At 43.0% G+C, this 22,349-nt stretch overlaps 2 protein-coding genes across 6 annotated transcripts in view; both read left to right on the forward strand.

The window, feature by feature from the left end:
- The first annotated feature begins 284 nt into the window (after positions 1–284).
- On the forward strand, positions 285–15,908 carry mboat2b (membrane bound O-acyltransferase domain containing 2b). The gene is made up of 13 exons (XM_069657442.1): positions 285–510; positions 5,912–6,057; positions 6,960–7,037; positions 8,306–8,401; positions 8,504–8,559; positions 8,634–8,688; positions 9,708–9,891; positions 10,148–10,340; positions 10,630–10,733; positions 10,987–11,051; positions 11,370–11,502; positions 12,696–12,847; positions 13,307–15,908. Exons 1-13 carry the CDS (start codon positions 421–423, stop codon positions 13,482–13,484), a joined length of 1,530 nt encoding a protein of 509 aa, XP_069513543.1. The 5' UTR covers positions 285–420; the 3' UTR covers positions 13,485–15,908.
- A 1,342-nt stretch (positions 15,909–17,250) lies between these two features.
- Positions 17,251–22,349, forward strand: part of kidins220b (kinase D-interacting substrate 220b) — a 21,709-nt gene continuing 16,610 nt past the window's right edge. For 4 of the 5 annotated variants that reach the window (XM_069657406.1, XM_069657409.1, XM_069657408.1 and 1 more), the window contains exons 1-4: positions 17,251–17,435; positions 19,508–19,666; positions 19,868–19,966; positions 20,077–20,175. In XM_069657406.1, the coding sequence (XP_069513507.1) occupies positions 19,535–19,666; positions 19,868–19,966; positions 20,077–20,175 (330 nt within the window). In that variant the 5' untranslated portion in view covers positions 17,251–17,435; positions 19,508–19,534. The remainder of the gene's footprint in view (positions 17,436–19,507; positions 19,667–19,867; positions 19,967–20,076; positions 20,176–22,349) is intronic. The other variant, XM_069657407.1, reaches the window with a different exon arrangement.

Consider the following 22,349-nt stretch of genomic DNA (forward strand, 5'->3'; position numbering starts at 1 on the left):
GGGGCCTCTTGTCTCCTAATCCTCCTAAAAGGAGAACAAACAGGGAGGAAGGGGAGGTGAAACAGTGACAGAGGAGAAGAGAAAGGAAAAAAGTAAGAGAAGAGGAAACAAAGAGGAAGGACGGAAGAGGAGGAGGAGGGTTGAGGGGGAGGAGAGAAGAAGAAGAGAAAGTGATAAAGAGTAAGAAGGGGAGGAGGGGGAATAAAGGGGAGGAAAGACCGAGAGAGATGGATGTGAGGGGGAGAAGAAAGAGGGGGCATCAGAGGGAGGAGGGGGGAGGCAGACAGGCTGAGGAGGAGGAGGAGCAGGAAGAAGAGGAGGAAGGAGCATCAGGACACACAGACACGCAGACTGTCGGCGGATCACGGAGCCTCCTGCAGCCGGACACAGAAGCAGCAGACCCGGCCGCAGACCGGAGCCATGGCCGCTGAAGACATCCGATCCACGGCCTGCACCGGCTCCAGCCTCCTGCAGCCGGTCAGCGAGATCACCAACCTGCCGCTGGACCAGGTAAGACCCTCCGGGACATCGGGGCTCCGGGGCCGGCCGCTGGCTCACACACACACACGGCGTTTAATGCGACATGTCCGGCCGGAGAGGGCAACAAAAACGGCCGTGAGAGTAACGAACCGTGCCGATCAGAGGCGGTGCAGCGGCGGGTCGTGCAAAATGGATGGAGGCCTGGTCTCGGTGCTCCGCCGACAGAACGGCGGAATTTAGAGCTCTAACGCGGTCCGGTGAGGCCGGTTCAGCAGCAGCAGCAGGAGGGCTGAGAGTCTGAGCCTTTATTCAGATCAGATGAGCACGAGAAACATGAAATAATGACTCTGTGTGTGTGTGTGTGTTTGTGTGTGTGCAGGAAATCACAGCGGGTCCGCTCAGATTCACAGAGCTTTGTGTTCAGCTGATGACAGTTTACATGATTTCAGTCTCTTTTATCTCCTCAGGAGCAGGGAGGAAACCAGGTCCTGTTCTGTGTCCATACAGGCCCAACAACAACATATCACCATTTATTATTATGTTGTTATTCTGCTTATATAATCCCACATTCAAACTTATTCAGTTCATCACTGATGTAGTTTTTTATCATATAACAGCACATGACTACATCTCAGAGGGGAATAGGGGAGACTGGGGACAACACGTTTTGTAGTCCTCTCAGTTACTCAGAGACTATTTGGACTACACCATCCAGATTTATAAATATTAAACTTCCATCTGTCTGCTTATTAAACATAGCATTGAAACATGATTGGGTTCGACAGATCGTTCACACAATGTATTTAAATGGTTAGATGTTATAACATGGGGACGTTGGTACTGCTGGTCAGGGAGAGTTACAACATCTAACATGTCTTAATAAACATATCAAATGTTTAAAATCATAGAATGATGTTTAAAGCAACATAATAGCATTGACATGACATAACATCTGGTGCTAGCTTGACTCGGCCCATGCTAACATGTCACTGAGAAGTAAAAATAACATAATAATAATAAAATAATAAATAACAAGGATCCAAACTTGTGATTAATTATAAAGTTCAGTGAAATAAAAAGATTCATGCCTCCAGAACATTTTCATTAAAGCCTCAGCAGATGTTTAATGCGTCCTCTGACTTCCTGTCTGACTGAGCATGTGCAGTAGAGGTCCCATCTCGCTAGCATGATTCTGACTGGAGGAACAGGACTTGTTGCAACTGTCCCCAGTCTCCCCTACTCTTCTCTTTAATGCACTACGTTTATGTGTCAGCTAAAAACTACAAGAGTACTAATCAAGAAATACTTTGCTGCTGATATTTTAATAAGCAGAGTGTTTTAAGAATCAAAATACTTCCATCATAAATCACCTAAAGGGCCACAAAGGCACCTCAAACAGAGATAAATGATAAATGATAAGATAAATAAACCAACAGAGGCTGAAACCTCCTCCATCACACGTCAGCAGGTGTTGATCAGGTGTGTCAGCAGTGTAACAGGTAGACATCCTGTGCTCTGACTGGCTGAGAGCCCGCCCTCAGGTCCCCGAGTCAGACTCTGGGGATGCAGGTGAAGGATGAGGATCCTCCTGATCATGTGATCCACATCGTCTGTCCCTCTGCTGCTGAATGTCTCAATTAGAGCTGATCTGAGGTCTGATACCAGCTGTTCACTGGTTCTGCTGGGAAACACTGCGCTCAGACCAGTTAGTTTGCCTCTACTACAACTTATTACCTGACCAGTCTGGACTTAGCCTTCATGCTAACATGAGGCACTGATAACACATCATAGTTAGCTTGATCCATATGGACTGATCAGATCAATAAATTAAACCTCGACTAGGTTACTGTGCTACATTGATAAACAGAGCAGGTACATTTATATCATTTTAAAGATACAGGATTTGAACATGCTTAAGTTAGCAAGAATGCTAATTAACATCTGTAGTCTTTACAGGCAGGTAACCTGAACAGAAACGTGTTACTCATTTAACAGGGGCTAACTGTGTAGCCACTGTGTAGCCAGTTGTTATGTAGAGTTGTTTAGTAGCATAAAAATAATAGACATTTTTGTAATGGATCAATCATAACTTAGTAGTTATTTTTATCATAAATAAGCATAGTCGGTACACACACAAAGCTGGTCTAACAGGCTGTCCAATCAGTGCAATTAGCTACATAAACAGGAAGTGACTGTAAACACAACAAGCTAGCATAACATCCAAACATGACAGCTTACAGCTTACGAGGCTAACAGATAAATCTTTGTTTTTTTCTGTGTGATCCATAGCTAGTAGTATTCATACAGCTAATAATTAGAGGAAGATATCTGATAATGCTAAGCTAACTGATGTCAAATGCTAGTAGCACAATCTTTAGTTCATGGTGACACCATTATTAAACAGCATTTATCTGTGGATTATACTCCTTTACTCCTTTTACTCACACCTCAGATATTAGCATGCTAACGTTAGCTTTGTCAGTTAGCTAAACAACTGTTCCACCTGTAGATGTTCAGTAATTAAACTCCACGAAACAACTAGTTTGTGATTAAGTGATTAAAAGTTCCTCTTAGTAAGAAGTGATGTTAGCATGAGGCTAAGCTAACAGCTGCTGCAGAGTTATTTTGGAACAGACACAAAGAAAATAGTCTATTTGGAGTAAATACACTGTCTGAAAAGTGTCCCGTGTGGGCTGTAAAATATATAATTGAATCAAAATAATGTCTTCATAAAAACACGACCCTGGCAACCCCAGATGACCTCTGACCTGTAGGCTGTTTCCTGTTGTCTCCTCCTTCATCCTCAGCTCAGTAGTCACAGCTCAGCCTCTAATTAACTCGAGCGTCTCTTCAGGTGTTTAACGAAGGCTGTCGGTGCTTCAGAGCAGGCGGGGAGGAAAATCGCTCCGTTTACACGCCGTTCATTATTAATGAACAACACATCAACAAGCGTCGCCTGTTTCACTTTACTGCTGGATCAGATGTTACAATGCTGCTGCTGCTAAACCTCCATGTGTGTGTCACAACACACTGTCAGCAGAGACCAATGACTGTATATATAGATGGGCGACGCGTCTCCATCTGCTCCCATTGTAACAAAGTGATGCCAAAATAGCCCCTGTGATAGGCGCTGCCATCTTGCGATTGTGACGTCATTTAGAGCCAGAGTCTGCGCAGTAGAGATCGGCGAGTGAAGCGGCCGTAGCCACTTCCGCTAACCCAAACACACACTTAACTTACCGAAACAACAGCAAGGATCCCGCACGCCGGCGTGTTTAACAGCAGCTTCTCTGTGTTGGTCTGAGGTTAAAGTTCACAGGTATGGAAACTTCAATGACTGTAGTGATTGTTTTAGTTACTTCTCCTCTCACCGTTCCTCCTCCACTCTGCTAATCCAGAACTGATCGTCTGCAGGAGCCCCATTTGTCAACAGAGCTGTCAATCATCATTTTGACAGCATCAAATAACTAATAAAAGTAAACTTGTCAGAAAAATGAACACTTGGACATAAATCAGCCTGATAAGAACTAACTATAATGACAGAAACCATGTTTGAGAAAAATGTATTTGACGTGTATTTTGATTTTATAGTTTGACTCATGTCCCATCTGTTAACATGGAGGAGGCGGGCTTTATGAGCTATACTGCAGCCAGTCAGCAGGGGGCGCTAGAGAAGGTTTGGACTCACTGTTAGGGAGCTGTCATGACGGCCATCTTTTATATACAGTGTATGGCAGAGCCCAGAACAGCCCAAACACTCTCGGACAGTGACTAACCGTGGCTCTGCCTGACAGAACAAACTCAGGGCGAACCAGAGTTCAAGAGTCTCCCAGACGATGGTGCAAACATGAGGATTTACGGGATGTCTGTAGTGTTCATGCAGCAGCTGATGACAGTCTGACAGAACTGGACTCAAATTAACTGAAGAGTAGAAATACCTGTACGGTATACAGGTGTCTAGTACAGAACGTGTCATGTTCGCCTGTGGGATTTGTTTGGCAGCCATCTTGAATTTCTGTCCAAGTGAGTGGTGAAAAGATTTTTATAACTCCTGAAACAGACCTTTGTCAGTTTGAAGGTTATTTGCTCATTGTTATTATTATTATTTAATAGTTCACCATCACTCAGCAAGACAAGATTCTAGTTCAATGGGTTTCCAGGAAACTAAGCAAAACTAAATATTGAACCTTGTCCTGGCCCTGGCCCAGTACCTGGCCCTGGTCTTGGTCCTGGCCCTGTCCCTGGCCCTGGCCCTGTACCTGGTCCTGGTCCTGTACCTGGCCCTGGCCCTGGTCTTGTTCTTGTACCTGGCCCTGGTCCTGGCCCTGGCCCTAGCCCTGGTCTTGGCCCTGGCCCTGGTCTTGGTCCTGGCCCTGTACCTGGCAGTGGTCTTGGTCTTGGCCCTGGCCCTGGTCCTGGTTCTGGCCCTGGCTCTGTACCTGGCCCTGGTCCTGGTCCTACAGGTCCTGGTCTTGGTCCTGGTCCTGGTCCTGGCCCTGGTCCCAGATGTTAAAGGGTTAACATGAGAACAGACACAAGTTGCACGTTTGAAAGGAGGTATGGAGTCATAGGAGTGTTAAAATAAAATACGTTTCTAAAATAGACGTAAATATGAAAGAAATTACTTTTATCACATTTATTTCTGTACTAATTTATTTATATATATTTTTAAATTGTCATTGTACTTAATTTTTGTACTTAATTTATTAAAGGAAGAAAAATAAGTGACAAAATAAATAACTTACATTTAATTAAAAAAGAAAAATATACCTATACATGCTCTTATAGATACATATGTTTAAAAAAATATATAAATATATAGAGAAATGACTGAACACATTGATCATTTATTTATTATAATTTTATTTATTTATATGTATTTTTTATATAAAAAATATATATAACATAAATATTTATGTTCACTCATTTAGTCCTTCAGTTATCCCTCTTTATATGTCAACAAGTATTTTCTTTACAGATTTATTCTCCTTTATGGCCCTCCTTTGACTCCGTAGCATAAAGACTTTCCAGAGGGAGCTGTTTAAAGTGTGATTAATGTCCTCAAGTGATGTCACTCGAGTCAGGGTCCACATGTCAAAGTGTGTGACAGCAGCTGTGTGCTCAGTGTTGGGATGAATAACAGACACGTTTAGATTAAACCAGCGTCTCTGACGGAGTCTCTGCGGGCGCTCCGGAGCCCTCTGGACTCTGAACACGCAGGTTTTTCTGCAGCGCTGCGTTTGTGTGCAGTAATCCGTCTGCCGGACGTCAGGTCGTAGCTCACACACTAAAAATATCTCTGAAGCTCTAATTTTATCAGCAGAGACGTCAGAGAGGCGACCACACATTTAAAAACACTCACCTGAACGTCTCACCTGGTCACGTGATCTAACCTGCAGCTGTGTGTCTGTGCCCTCTCTGCTGTCTGCAGGTAAACTTCGTGGTGTGTCAGCTCTGTGCTCTGCTGTCGGCCTTCTGGTTCCGCCTCTTCCTCCATCCCAGTAAGACCAGTCCCTTCATCCGACACGTGGTGGCCACTGTGCTGGGACTCTACTTCGCCCTCTTCTGCTTCGGCTGGTGAGATGGACCTTTTAAGATTTACCTGTGAAGAAAGACAAAACACACCCAGCTTGTTTTAACGTGTAGGACCTGCAGCGTTGGAAAGTGGAGAGCTAACATTAGCTTGTTTAGCAACAGGGCTGCAGCTAACCATTATTTTTGATTAATCGATTCATCTTTTGGTAGATAAAGTGACAGGAAGTTGTACAAATGCTCCCAGGTTAATGTCTTCAGATCTTTTAATTAGTTAAATTATTTATTTACAAAATGTAGAAAAGTCACATTTACATTTGACACTTTAAAATCCCCAAATGGATCATTTCAATATTTGGCAATTAATTTTATTTTGAAAATTCAAGTGATTAATGGTTGCAGCTGTCTTTAGCACGTTTATAGGATAGCGTTAGCATGCAACATTTCACATGTAACCTGCCCTAAGTAGCATTTAGCGTGCTAGCTTTGTCAGAAAACATTTGGTGTTCAATCAACATATTTAGCATGTTAGCTTGCTGTTAGCATCTATACTAGCTTTTATTATAAAGTCCAGCTGAGGAGCGTATTTCGTTCTGCAGGTGTTACAGGTGTGTATAGCACAGGTATTACATTTCATCACACTCTCCAGCATTCAGCCTCCTCTTTGCTAACTTTTCATCGTGTTACTCAGAGGATAATAAACCAACAGAAACAGTAGCTTGGAGTTTGCTCCTTTACTAACACTTAGTGGCAATGTTAGCATGGACGACCCAGCTAGCATGCTAACCCTGCAGTAGCTTATGGTGACTTTAGCCAAGAATAACACCTTTCCTTTCTGTTTGTGTAAAAAATGTTAGCTATGAAATGGGTGAATGCTAACATTAGCTCACCTGTTGCCTGTCTGTAGTGTTTCTGAGGTGTATCTGCTCACTTCCTGTGTCTCCCAGGTACGCACTTCACTTCCTGGTTCAGAGTGGACTCACCTACGGCATCATGATCCTGACCGGAGTCGAACACATGCACAAGTAAGCTTCAGGAAGTCCTCGTGTCACCTCATCCTGTGATTCTGCTATAAACATCAGATTAGCTCCGTGTGAGAGAAAGTTGTGATGGTGCGGTCCGTGTTTGGAGGATCAGCTTCACGCGAGGCGACTCCCAGAGGAGGAGGAGGAGGAAGAAGAAGAAGAAGAAGAGGAGGAGGAGGAGGAGCGGCTGTGGTCATTAATCAGAGCAGAGAAGAAGAGAAACCTCTGAGTGCAGTCGGATCCATTACAGAGAGAGCTGACAGACGTTTGTCCTGATGAAGATGGACGATGTTTGTTACCGAGCCTCTGTTACTCTTTGTGAAGAGCTCAAAGCGTTGGCCTTCCTCAGTGGATGGAGTCGGTCATGCAGTCGTAGATGACGTTACAGAGGAGTTACCTCTGTCTGGGTTCAAAGATGCTCTCAGGAGGCAAATGTGTATGTGACCTTTGACCCCCCTCCCAGTGGACTCTGTCAGTGGTATTTTGTCTGGCGTTTGCAGAAAGCTGATTCAGACTCTTGTCTGCAGACCTTACAGATTCACTGATGCCCTGCTCCCCACAGAGGTGACATTATGATGTCACGATGATGTCATACTTGCAGCTTACTTCCTCGTCTTTCACAGGAGGGTCACAGAGATTTGTCTTTAGGGCACAGGGAGAGAGATCTGTCTGATGTAAGTGGATGCTGCCTTTTTGTTGCCGAAGTGAAGCTAATGCAGAAGTGTCTCAAATCTGCATTCTGTCTAATGTCCAGCAGGGGGCGACTTCAAAGTCTATGAGAACATGCTCCTCCTCCTCTCCTGATGTATTCCCTCAGTAAACATGTTCCTAATGAGTTTATGGTCTCAGTCTCTAGTTTCAAGTCTTCTTCAACACAGCATGATGTTCATTTAGTCACTGATGCTCCCATTGAGAGTCACACAGACCAGAGAGAGGGGAGGGGTTAGGGCGGGGCTACCTGTGATTGACAGGTCACTACCTCTGCATCCTGAAAATGTCTTGTTCAACATTCGGTTATTCTAAAAGACACTGAGGAGTCTCTGTTTTGTTTAAAGGCTTTTTTCATTAGCTAATATGCTAATAAAAAGCTAAGCTAATATTTCCTCCATATATGGTCTCTTCTGGTGACCACAAACTGGCGACGTCACTGTCTCTGTTTCCACAGCCTTGATACGGTCCATATGATGCCCTGTTGTTGTCCTGTGTCTGTAGCGCACACTGCGGCCTGTAGGGGGCACTAACAGCTCCTAATGGATGTTTTATTCCAGGTACTGCCTCCTGGTGGCTCTCAGCTACCTAAGTCTGTGTCAGATCACCCGAGTGTACGTCTTCGACTACGGCATGTACTCTGCTGACTTCACAGGGTGAGTGCACGGCCGATGGCCTCAGTACACAGTCATACATGTAGTTCTGTTATCAAGCTTGTCTCTGCCACACAGTAAGTGAAGTCTTTATTGTCTCTGCAGCCCCATGATGGTGATCACACAGAAGATCACCAGCCTGGCCTTTGAAATCCACGATGGTAAGAATGTGACCACACGCACAGATGTTTCTGCTCAGAGCAGATGTTAATCAGCTGTCATTGTTACTGTGCAGGAATGGCACGAAAGGAGGAACATCTGACTCCAGGGCAGAAGATTTTGGCCATAAGGTTTGTTTCACTCTCACTGCAGTGCTTCTTTTATTATATAAAATATGATTTGTTATGCCTCGTGGTTCAGTAATTACATTTAACATGTAGCAATATAAACAAAGACCTGACTGCTGATAAAGAAATGTGCAGAACGAGGAGCCTCGAGTTTGTTCAGACAAAAAGCAGAGCAACTTTTCGTGCGATGCAACAACGTGTTAATGCACACACAAACGTGTTCGCTGATGCAAATTCAAGGTCGAGTTCATCGTAAGAGTCGAATAGTGCTGAGAATCCTGACGTCCTGTTGTTGCATCAGAAATGTTCAAACCAAACTCCATTCAAAAAACAGTCATTTTAAAGTCGTGTTCTTGTCGTCTCACAGACAGACCTGACAGAGCATGACCTCAGCCTCACAACCCTGCCTCCTGATGTAGTTCTCTCAGCATCCTCTCAGCCTGTTTATTGTCATTAAATCTCAGTAACATCTGTTTGTTGAGGCTTCATAGCGCTGTAGTGAGACAGATCTCAGCCCACCTGTGACCTGATAGATACAGTGAAACTGCCACTCAGCGGAGACAGACGGACAGGCGCTCCACAGCTGAAACAGAACGCCGGTAGTTGGTGTCCATCAGAGAAATCCTGGTACTGATCCGAGCTAACAGCTCATCACACTGGGCACTGGTCAGCCTGAAGGAGCTGGAAGCAGCAGGAGAGTTCATCAGACACAGCTCAGGAGGAGGAGGGAGGTTAACCAGCTGTGAGAGAGGACAGGTGATGTTAGGAACACAGACAGGATGTTTCTGGAAAGGCAAATATTGACGAGTTGTGTCTGACCAACAACAAAAAACATAAATGATCCTGCGGTCAAACTCGAGCGAGTAACTCAAGGCAAGATTTGTATGTGTGTGTGTGTGTGTGTGTGTGTGTGTGTGTGTGTGTGTGTGTGTGTGTGTGTGTGTGTGTGTGTGTGTGTGTGTGTGTGTGTGTGTGTGTGTGTGTGTGTGTGTGTGTGTGTGTGTGTGTGTGTGTGTACACAGGAGGATGCCCAGTCTGCTGGAGTACTTCAGCTACAACTGTAACTTCATGGGGATCCTGGCTGGACCCACCTGCTCCTATAACGACTACATCGCCTTCATTGAGGGAGACCCTCGTCGCCATAGAGACCAGGAGGCCGACAGGAAGTCCTACGGCAAGCTGAGGCAGAGCGAGCCCTCGCCAAACGTACGATGCATGACCTCAAACACTGTAACCATGACTATCTATGAGTTACCATGTGTAACCCAGCCTGTTCTCAGAGTGTGTGAAAGCTGCGTCCTGAAACCTCAGCAGGTTTATTCATAATTTACAGGAATGATGGCGACACGGTCCGCTCAGTGACGAGGCTCTCTGTGGAGCCCACTCTGACTGACTGTGATGCAGCAGGAAGCAGCTCAAACAAAGTCTGACAAACTAAAAATACATGCTTGTGTTTCCTCAGACCGAGGTCGTCAGGAAGGTGGCCACCTCCTTCTTCTGCCTGCTGGTCTTTCTGTCTGTCTGTAAAGTTTTCCCCGTCGAACGAAACATCGATGACGACTTTATCGCCAACACGCCGTTCTACGCCCAGGTGGTGTACCTGTACCTGTCCATGCTGACCACCAGGCCCAAGTACTACTTCGTCTGGACGCTCGGTGGGTGAAACCTGGATCAAGCTTTCTCTGCTTTGTCCTTCTTTAAATGTTCCCTTTCTGCGTGTCTCTTCTTGATCCTTCATCCCTCCTCTACGTTTGTTTCTCTTCATGTTGCTATTAAAATAGATTTCTCTGCAGGTAATGTGGCACAGTAGAACAGTGTAACAGAGCACACTCCCGACCCCGATCTCTCAGAACCTGCACCCTCCATAACCCTCAGTGCAAACTGAATGTGTGTGTGCTTCTTTCACCTGTCTCACACCTTCTTTTGTTTGTGTTTTAACCTCAGCGGATGCCATCAACAACGCCGCCGGCTTCGGCTTCAACGGCTACAACGATAACGGCTCCCCTCGCTGGGACCTCATCTCCAACCTGAGGATCCTCAACATCGAGGTCAGGACCGTCAGTGGGCTGGGCTGTACACAGCGTGTCTATAAAAGTGCCAGGGTATCAGCTGATCCAAGCTAAAGGACTGCTAGCTCTTAGCTTATGAATCCAATAAAACTGAATGTTAACTGTTAGCTTTGGAGCCCATTGACTAGCTGCTAGCTGTTAGTTTGTGAACCTGTTAATCTGTTAAGTAAACATATCATTGTATGAATATTGACCTGATAATGAACGTCAGGTTTCCTCTGTTTTGTTTCAGTTAGCGACCAGCTTCAAAGTGTTCCTCGACAACTGGAACATTCAGACAGCTCACTGGCTCAAAAGGTGAACAGCACAGACACTCATCCATCGTCGTGTAATCGTGCTTGTGTCACAGATTTCCATCCAACACATTTCACATTATTATCTTGTATTCAAGCATCCCAAACTGCACATAGCTGTTAGCTGCTCGTTCCAACATAGCAAGGCAGGAAAAGCTGCTGAAATCAAAAGGATGCAACACATTAAGGGACGGGTTAATATGTCCATCAAGCAGCAGCAGCTGGGGCAGATGCTCATGTCATTTGTTTTATATAAAATGTACAAACTTGTGTTTGGTTTTACTCCTGTTTGTGTGTCTGACCTCTGACCTCTGGTTGACAGGGTGTGTTATGAGCGATGTCCCTACCATCCAACAGCAGCCACCTTCATCCTGTCAGCCATGTGGCACGGAGCTTATCCAGGCTACTACCTCACCTTCCTCACCGGCATCGTCATCACGCTAGCTGCCAGAGCAGTGAGCTGTCCCTGTTAGCTGTTAGCTTAGGAGACCACTAACTCGCTGTTACCTGTTAGCTGATCAACAAGGGGTAACAAGCAGTTAACCCTTAGGTATAGAGCAAACTGACTGCTAGCTGTTAGCTGAAGAACTGACTTACTGTTAGCTGATGAGGCGAAGAACTGTTGCCTCTTCTTTTAAAAGCCCAGTGACTGACTATGCTAAAAGTCAAGCAGCTAACTTAGCTTGTAGCTGATGAGCCTACCCTGATAGCGCAGAAGGCCAGTAACTCACTGTTAGTTGCTAAATTGTTAACTGCTAGCTAATGTGTTCACTAAGGAGCACGCTGACGAATTGTTAGCTGTTAGCTGATTAAATGACTTACTAACTATTAGGAGACCGCACACTCACTGCTTACTGTCAGCTGATGAGCCTGTCGACTAACGTTAGCTAAGCAGACCACTAACTTACTGTTAGCTGTTAGCTTAGCAGATCACTAACTAACTGTTAGCTGTTAGCTTAACTGACCACTAACTTACTGTTAGGTGTTAGCTTAGCAGACCACTAACTAACTGTTAGCTAAGCAGACCACTAACTTACTGTTAGGTGTTAGCTTAGAAGACCACTAACTAACTGTTAGCTGTTAGCTTAGCAGACCACTAACTAACTGTTAGCTGTTAGCTTAGCAGACCACTAACTAACTGTTAGCTGTTAGCTTAGCTGACCACTAACTTACTGTTAGGTGTTAGCTTAGCAGACCACTAACTAACTGTTAGCTAAGCAGACCACTAACTTACTGTTAGGTGTTAGCTTAGAAGACCACTAACTAACTGTTAGCTGTTAGCTTAGCAGACCACTTACTAACTGTTAGCTGTTAGCTTAGCTGACCACTAACTAACTGTTAGCTGTTAGCTTAGCAGACCACTAACTAACTGTTAGCTGTTAGCTAAGCAGACCACTAACTTACTGTTAGGTGTTAGCTTAGAAGACCACTAACTAACTGTTAGCTGTTAGCTTAGCAGACCACTTACTAACTGTTAGCTGTTAGCTTAGCTGACCACTAACTAACTGTTAGCTGTTAGCTTAGCAGACCACTAACTAACTGTTAGCTGTTAGCTAAGCAGACCACTAACTAACTGTTAGCTGTTAGCTGAGGAACATGATACTGTACTTTTTCTGCAGCTGTGTGACCAGATGTTTTGTTCTCTCAGGTCCGACACAACGTTCGGCCATACTTCCTGCAATCGTCCACCCACAAGCTGGTTTATGATGTCATCACGTGGGCAGCCACTCAGATCGCCATCTGCTACACAGTGGTGCCTTTTGTCCTGCTGTCTGTGGGTCCATCCATCAAGTTTTACAGGTCAGTGAACCAGTCCACCTTAACTCAGGTTCAACACTTGGTTCACTTCTGGTCTGCCTTCACGTCAGGCAGGTTTCACTTTTAACAGTCAAGTTAACTTAACGTTGAGCTCTGTATCAGAGGTTTACAAATTCATGGGAGTTAAAGACCCCTGAAAATTATTCTTAAAGCTCCAAAACATCTAAAGACACATTAGTGTCTGGAATGCAAACAATCATGGCTGCCGCCCGTGCAGCTAAAGTAAATCATTTTTAATTTTTTCTTCACACAACCAGCTGGCATAAACCATATCTCAAAAATGTATAACTTTCCAAGCAGTCTGTGGGAATCATACCCACTGTGTGCAGTAGGAGTCATCGCTAGAATCTTTCCGCTTGTAATGCCTAAACTTAGAGAATGCTTTACCTCAGGATCACCTCAGACCTGTCCTCACCCTCACCTGGTTTCTCCTCCCTGCAGGTCCTGGTGCTTCAGCCTCCATATTGGCTGCGTTCTGCTGGCCGTGGCACTGCCAGTCAAACCAAGACACCTCCGCCTCAAAGAGCAGCAGAAGAAGCTTCTCCAGGAACCCGTCGCAGTCCAGAGTCACCTGGAGGCTACAGACAGCAACTGCAGCCAGAAGGAAAAAACCACATGAGGACAAAGAACGATCGAGTTCAGCATCACATTTCCATTAAGTTGTATAGAAAGACAAGGAGGTGAACCATATCAGCCGGACGTTCCTCCTGTCTGAGTACAGAAACATGATGGTCATGAGGTCAAAATACTGTTTATGGGATTAAGAGGAGAAAAAAAGGCCTTGAATTTTAGAGGCCTGTTGTCCTTGATGAAAACTGTCTTTACAAGGATGCACGACTGCCGGGACAGCATTCGGACTCAAACTCCACAGCCAACAGATGTGAACGTTTTCTGAATAAGGTGGCAGATTCAGATGGAGGATATATAAATACATATATATACTGTAACTTCATACGGAGAAGCCATGTGAGGAACAAACTGCCCTGAACTGACGTGGCCATCTTTGTAGTATTTCACTGCTGAAACACCTGCTGACTGTAGGTCTGCAGGAATGAATGAATAAAGGGAGGAATACGTGAAAGGATGAATAGGGAAATAAATGAACGGACAACAAAGCAGGTACATGAACGAATGAAAGCACGCTAAAGTAAAGTCCATTATATTAGAAGATGGAAGAGCAAGTGGATGGGTACATGAGCTGAGTGAGTCAGCGTCAGGTGGATGAATGCAGGCCAGTGAATTGTGCATTAAAAACTTCAATGAATGAACAAAGAAGCAGAAGAAGGTTAACATGATTTTTCACCTCCACATTCCTCCCAGACTGTCTGATCTCAGACCGACTGTCATTGTGTCATAAGTATTAAACCACAACTTCACAGTATTCATAGAAATGAGTTTTGAGAAAGTGCCAATGATTTTTCCACTCAGTCGCCTTATTTGTTTTGTTTTTTACAAGAAAAGAAAGATGCTCCTGTGCGGGATCAGTATTAACTCCTTCTTGATGTGTGATGCTGAGGGGGGCGTTGTGTTTACATTTGTAGATGTCAGTTTTTGTCAAATTGTTATTTATGTAATTTATGTGACTCCAAACAGATGTGGTTGGATGTAAGATGTGTGGAGGTTCAGCCTGAAGACGAGGAAAACGTTTCACAATTTTAGGAAATAAACTCAAACTCTGAAATGAAAATTCTTTGATGTGAACTGAAATATTAGGACGTATTAGGTTTCTCTTGATAAAAGCCTCTTATATCATCAGGAAGTGAACCCAGCATTTTCAGTGAAATAAAGGGGTTAGCTCACATATTTCAGCTAACATTTAGGGTTCAGTTTAGCTAGCATAGCATTCTAGAAGCTTAAACTGTTTTCTTCAAGTAAGCTAATGGTTTCGTCGAGCAGTTAAAGGCTTGGTGTAGTGGATATATAGTTAAAATCAGCTGATCTATTAGTTTCAACCTAAAAGATCTGGTTCATTTTAGCTACCAACTGGTTACAGAAGTTCAAACGGTTTGCTTTAACCGTTAGCTGACTGTTTAAAAGATAAAACTGTTTATTTCAGATTAGCTAAAGCTAATTTCTTAAGATTGTCTGGGCAATGTACAGGTACAGCTAACGGCTTGGTTAAGAAGTGTAACAGTTTGGTTTGGGTTAGCTAACAGCTCAGTGAGAATGCTAAAATAGTTGCACCACAATGGTTTGGTTTTGGGCAGTTTACTGGACCTAAAACGTCATGAAAAAGACAAACAATTGGTTCAGTAGCATGTGGATCATTCTATCTGCTTTCACAGATTGGTCCAGGTTAGCTAATGATTCAGTTGAATGGCTAAGTGTTAGCTTAGGATTTAGTTAAGCAAACACTGTTTGTTTTGGACTAGCTACAAGCTAAACCCTTTAAGTAAGCTAACTGTTCAGCCTAGCTACCAACAGTTGGTGAATGTTGGCTAACAGAGCAGATAATGAAGTTCAGCTGTTTGACAGTTGGAAGCCATCAAGAGTTTTTCTCTACCTGCTTTAAAAGTTCATGGCTTCATGGCTTTGGTTTAATAAATGACATATACATGAATACTTTTTGTTTTTTAAATGACGCATGCCATGTTAGTGCCAACACTGCATGGGTTTGTTGCCCAGTGCACAATCAGTTCTGTTTTCACTGTAAATGTCTTTACCATTGTTCCCCACACCGATCTTTTATTGATGACCTTTCGGTGTTTTTCATAAGAAAAATTTGGTCAGGAGAAAAAAAGTACACAACACGCTTTTGATTCAGCTTCACTCTCCACCACCAACGGCTCTGTGTTTGTAGTTGTGTCTCCTCATCGAAGTCAGGACAGCCAGTTCTTAAACATCCTGTTTGTTTCCACGTCTGTATTTTCAGCTGTGTGTTTATTTCTTAAAGTTTCATGAGACCTGGTCGAGGATGATGTTTCTGATGAATGCAGAGACTATGTGTTCTCACAACAACCAGCCAACATCAGTAGGTTTGATATGGACAATATGTTTGTCTTTTGTAAATAATGTGATTAAAACTTGGATCTTTTGGACATTTGACACTGTAATTGTGTTCATCTAAGGTTGTTGAAGGTAGGTTGGATACCCCCTTCAAAAGTGCTGGTGCTGGGATTGAGCTTTGAATCTGCGCTCACGTGGAACAGGAAGATAAGCCTTCCAACTGCATACTCTCTGCACTTTACACCCTAATAAACTGATACTGGACCAGGCTAAGTGCAGCACCTCCTCTGACACTCACTGTTAACAAGTGTTTAATCTTTCTTCAGATATCTCTGCAATGTTTCCAGAGTTTGTGGTTTAACAATCACAACATCATACAAATGTCAAAATCCAAACTATTTTCACCTTTAGTTTAAGTCAGCTAATGAGGCTAGTTTGAAGTCTGTGTTCTGTTCAGCTAACAGATCATTGTAGAGGCTTAAACAGCTTGCCTCATAATCGATTAGTTAATGGTTCCACTTAGCATCTAAAGGCCCGGTGCAGGGCTTAACTGGTTAAATCCAGGTATTGTATTGTGAAGTTACAAAAGTTTGGTTTTGTTTAGCTAATATGGACAGCTTAGCAGGTACCTGTATGAATTAGATTAGTTTCATTAAAAAGCTTAACCACTTGTTCATGTAATCATCTGCTTCAATGTATTTGCTTAAACAGTTTGGCTTGAGTGAGCAGATGATTCAGATGGAAGGCTAAAACACAACGACATGTCCCACAAATAGAAGACATCAATACAAGGACACGCCCGCCCCAAGAACAAGGACACAAAAGGCTAAAATAGCAGACCTATTGATTATTTGTGGGAAAGAACAAAAAAGGCAGAATTCAGCTTCTCAACCGTGCAAACACGGTACAAATACAATGACACTGATTGTATTTTTGTATGGATGTGCCGTAAGGAATGCAGTGGGTGTTTCTCTTTGTCTTCTGACATTTTATGGGAAAATTATACATTTAATTATATTAAATATTAGGTTAATCAGTGATGAAAATAAGCCCCATGTACTCAACAAAATGAATCATATGTTGTTTTATTGAAAATAAAGCGGTGCATCTTCTTTAAAGTAACAATCAAAGCTGTCGGTGTTAAACAACAACACCTACAAAATAAGTCATGAGTTATGGATGTAGTCTTCCTAATGGTTTAAGTTAAAAAAAACGTGGGCTTGAATGAAGTGAAATACATTTAGTGTGATTGGCTGGCACGTTGCTGGAGGTGAAGGAAAACAGAACAACCTTAAAAAATAGTGTTTTCCCTGGAAAGCCTGACATTAAAAATAATGTGTTCACTGCATATGCTTTTATTTTGACAGCAGCTAACGGAAGTGCGGTTCTCGTTTTGGCGGGCTTGACGCAGCAGCGGGCTGTGGGTGGCTCGGCTCGGCTGGCACAGTCGCTCGGTTGTTGTTCTGATCAAGATGGCTGCTGTTGTTGCGGATGGAGAATGAGCACAGGCTGTCATCCGAACACAGGCCGACGGAACGAAGACTAACCCGCAGAGCAACAGACACTGAAACCGGGCTGGAGCCTAACATACATCGCTTAAACCGAATCTGATTCTCTTCTGAAGGTAATTACGTGTATTTTCCTTTCGACTCTACCGGCAGCATCCTTTTATGTTATCGATTCATTTTTGATTGACACTTGTGACGTCCCGGAATCGATCAGAAAAAATCAGAGTAACGCTTATATGTTTGATTTCTTCAAAACAAAACGGTGAATTAGATCGTTACACGGTGCTGAACGTGTTTCTGAACGACTGCAGAGTGAAATCAGTGGGTCCTGTCTGACAGCATGAAGGTTATTCAGGTTACTGCAGTGTTACAAGAACAGACAGACTGTACCTGACGCTGACATCACAATATGACACTATAGTTACGTTAACACGTGAATTACATGTTAATAATGAACAGGGCGTCACCTCTGTCTGTCATAAAGGCTAATAAGGCTGTAAATGAAGCTTATATGTAACTGGCAGAAAGCTGCCAGTTACATATAAGCTAATAATAATGTTAAAAATAACCGAGTATTCCTGTTTCATTAGGACATTACACAGGGCTGTGCCTGTAAATGATTACAATAGAGACATTATAACCGCTGATGGAAGATGAACATGAGAAACAGGTACAGAGAATCAATGGTGGCAAAAAAGTGACAATATATTCTAATAATATATATTATAGAGGTAGAATGAATAACTATTCCCTCAGTGTACACTCATGTACTGTACCTTCATTGTTAGCAGTGTAAACAATAAATACAGACAGCACAATAAAGGCCAACAGGTACAAAACAGGCAAGACTATAAATAAGGTATTCACAGGTTAGCATAGAATACTGTTGTTCAGTGAAAAGCTCGTCGTCTGAACCTGGTTTCAGTCTCATTCAAAGCTGCAAATAAATAATAATTTATTTCCTAGTTTTGGTGATTCTGTTAAGGCTTCAGTCTTCAGGTGTGTCGTGTTGTTCAGACGTTCAGTACAGAAGAAAGCCTTCGGTTGGTTTCTAACATGTCAGTCGTTTCCCTGTTGAGTTTCCAAGGAGACGTGGTTTTTTATTTTACAGCAGCTAACTGACTTTAGTTTGAGGCAGAAACCCGCCAGTGGTTTCAGAGAGAATAGAAGAAGCAGCTGATGGTTTCCAGATGAGACTGGAAACACTGACTGATACACTAAACCCATTGCAATACCATAACATCCATAATATGTTTTTATGCCTGTCGGCTCTGAGCGAAACTCGAAGTGATGTTTAAAATCGATTGGAATGAAGTCCTCCTGTAATTAGTCTCAGATTTAGTTTGTTTAAGTTTGTTATCTTTTATCAGCGTGACAGCGTCAAAGAAACGACAGCAGCTGTTAAATAACGTAGTTTTTAACATGATTCATGGTGAAGCCTGGAGATCTGATTGGTGGGACTCGTTGCTGGTCTCCAGAAGGATTGTGGGAAGTGTAGTGATGAAGCATTGTTGATCTCTGGAGGAGAGTTGATGATGAAAATAAAGCTGAGTTCTGATTGGCTGGTGGCACCTACAGCTAGTTTCCATGGTGACAGTTGCCAGCTCCTCCATGGTCTCTCTTGAAGTGCTATCAGCGGTGCAGCAGAGCGGTGAGGGACGTCTGGGAGCAGACATGTAAGGAAGCTGCTGAGGGTCAAACTTCAGTCAGGCTGTCTGCAGGAGGATTTAAATTAAAGAGCTCATGACTGAGATAAACGTGAAGTCTGTCCTGAGGGGGGCGCTAGAGGAGGCGTCATGGAGTCCTTCAAATGTGAGAGCATCAGGTGTTTGTTCCAACCGCAGCCCGACGCCATCTTGGTTTAAGCTAATGCTAGCACTAACTTGGTTAGCCAGGTGCATCCCTCATTCACTATCTGGTAGGAGTCAGTATGCTAATCTGAGGCTGTGGTGAGCACACCTGAATACTGTCTGTGTACCTGACAGGTGACTGCAGAGTCGTGTGGTTTCAAACTGTAGCTTCAGATTAACATGCTCTGTGCTGCTGCTGCTGCCCCCTACAGGCTGCAGGGTTCATTACAGCCACAATACGAGCAAACAACATCCCATAATGCAGCTGTGTTTAAGGGCAAAACACACCTGCAGTAAGTGTGTGTGTGCTGATGTGTCGTCATGCTCTCTCCTGCCAGCAGGGGGCGCAGTGACAGACCGCAGACATGGACACCACCACGTCCATCAAGATGACCACTCTGGCCATCCAGAACCTGTTCAGCTACGTGGAGGAGGAGAACCTGTCGGCCCTCAAAGCTCACCTGGACCGCTTCAAGGAGGTGGACGGACGCAGCGACGTACGTGATCTGCAGTCAGCTCATCTCTAATCAGCATTTTGTTTTTGCCTTTTAACTTTAATTTTTCTCAGCAGTCATGTTTATGCGTTTATCTAGTTTTTGTTTGTATTATTGTTTAATGCTGCTGTGGTCATGTTTGTGTGCGTGTGTGTGTTTGCACCTGTGTGTGTGTGTGTGTGTGTGTGTGTGTGTGTGTAACAGAACGGTCAGACTCCCCTCATGCTGGCGGCCGAGCAGGGCAGTCTGGAGATCGTTCAGGAGCTCATCAGGAGGGGAGCCAACGTCAACCTGGACGACGTGGTGAGCCAATCAGACAGTCCGCTGGGTGTGTACTTATATTCAGTGATGCTTGTTTCCATGGTAACACCCTGTGTGTGTGTGTGTGTGTGTGTGTGTGTGTGTGTGGTCAGGACTGCTGGTCGGCTCTGATCTGTGCAGCTAAAGAAGGACACATGGACGTGGTGAAGGAGCTGCTGGAGAACAGCGCCTACATCGAGCACAGAGACATGGTGAGGTCACCTGACAGCCTGACAGCCTGCAGCTAAGACTCATGGGACATGTAGTATTAAGAGTTATATCAAAAGTTTCAGAGTATTGTGGCGCTGCTTTAGGTCAGTCAGTAGAGCAGGCGCCTCATGTACTGAGGCTAGAGTCCTCGTCGCACCGATCCCCCCCCCCCCAAATAAAAAATCTTTAAAGTTAGTATTTTAAAATATTTCTTTTTAAAAGAGTATTTTTACAGAGTAACAACAAGCAGCAGCTCAGAGACTCTCAGTACATTACAGGGATATGTGTATGTAGTATTATATGTAATGATACAGATACATGTACATGAATATGTAAAATATATTCAGCAACTCTACATGAATTATTATTATTATTTTTTTTGAACAATATGTTTATTGACATTTTACTCAAAACACGAGTGTACAGTGTATAGTTATAAACTCACATAAGTGTACACCGACTCTTCCCGACTGCACTGACACACAAGTGATATACGCAAAACTTCAAACAAACAATTTAAAGTCAAAGGACAAAAAAGGAGAAATTAAATACATAAATACAAGATACCAATGAAAAAAATAAATAATAAAAATAAAATAAAATAAAATAAAATAAACCTCTCAGATAGTAACACAAAAATAGTACAACAAATTGATGTCTAATCAATCTTATTTAAAGGTAACTTCATCTTCTAAACTCTCATTAGCCTCATTAAGAGGTTTACATTAACCAGTACTCAAACCTCCTCTTCGTCCGCTAGCTCAACACCTTTCACAAACAAATCAAATGGTCCCCAAACCTTCTCAAATAGTTCTTGCTTCCCTCTTTGAATATATATGTTATTTTTTCCAAAGGAAAAGTTATCAACATTTGCCTGACCCAGTATGTGACATTTGGTCTACTGGACTTCTTCCAAAACAATGCAACTGATTTTTTTGCATGCAAAAGACACATATCTATCATTATTTGTTCACTCTTGGTGTATTTGTGATTTTTGGGGTAAAGTCCTAAAATAAAGAAAACTGGGTTTATCACAAGATCTTTTGAGATAATCTTTTCTATTGCTTTTTTAATGTCTTCCCAAAAAGCTTTGACCTTACTGCATTGCCACACACAGTGGAATAGCGTCCCTTTTTCCTCCATACATTTTATACATAGATCAGGAATATTACTATTATATTTATTTAATTTAGCTGGTGTGATATAAGTTCTCATTGTCCATTTATACTGTAACAATCTCAATCTAGTGTTGACTGATTGGGAGTGAGCCTTTGTGCATATTGATCCCCAGTCCTCTGGGGACATCTCTTTTCCCAGGTCCTTACTCCATAAGTTTTTTTTACAATCTGAATTTTCTGATGAGTTAGACATCAATACATCATACAGCTCTGAAATAGCACCTTTGCTTAAGCTGTCCTTAGACATCAATTTTTCCAAGCTGGATGTTAAGGGTTTAGTTATAAGACCCTTTTGACTTGTCCTGATAAAAGCTCTGAGTTGGAGAAATTTAAAAAAGTATTTTTTATCTATGTCATACTTATGTTTAATTTCTTCAAATGACATCATATTATCTGAATTGGGCAGATACAAGTCCTGAATCTTTTCTAATCCCTTTGATGCCCATGTTCTAAATACAGCGTCTGCTCTTCCTGGAGTAAAGTGTTGATTCCCCCACACAGGACTGTACCGAGACAATATTTTAGGTTCTTTAATACATTTTTTCACTTCAAACCACACCTTTATCATATTTTTAACAATTGGATTAGTAGTTCGTTTCATCACATTCGACAGTGTATCTGAATATAAGTACGGGGGTAGAGGCAAACTTAAACCCTCCGATTCCATTTCTGTCCATTGTGGACTATCCCTTGTTGCAAAGTAAAACTTGATGGTCCTTAGTTGTACCGCCCAATAATACCAGGTTATATTTGGACTTTTTAAGCCCCCCTTACTATATGGTAAGTATAGAAGTGATAAGCGAACTCTGGCACGGTTATTAGCCCATATAAATTCTGTGAATAACCTTCTTATTTTCTGAAAAAAATCATCAGGTGGAGGTAGTGGAATATTCTGAAATACATACAATATTTTAGGGAGAATATTCATTTTTATAACATACATGAATTATTAACATGTGTCTAAATGGTGATGGGACTGTAATATAACCATGTGGTGT

This window comes from Semicossyphus pulcher, unplaced genomic scaffold (assembly GCF_022749685.1).
Source record: "Semicossyphus pulcher isolate SPU_LCO1_2020_fin unplaced genomic scaffold, fSemPul1.0.p SCAF_11, whole genome shotgun sequence".
Taxonomy (NCBI): domain Eukaryota; kingdom Metazoa; phylum Chordata; class Actinopteri; order Labriformes; family Labridae; genus Semicossyphus; species Semicossyphus pulcher.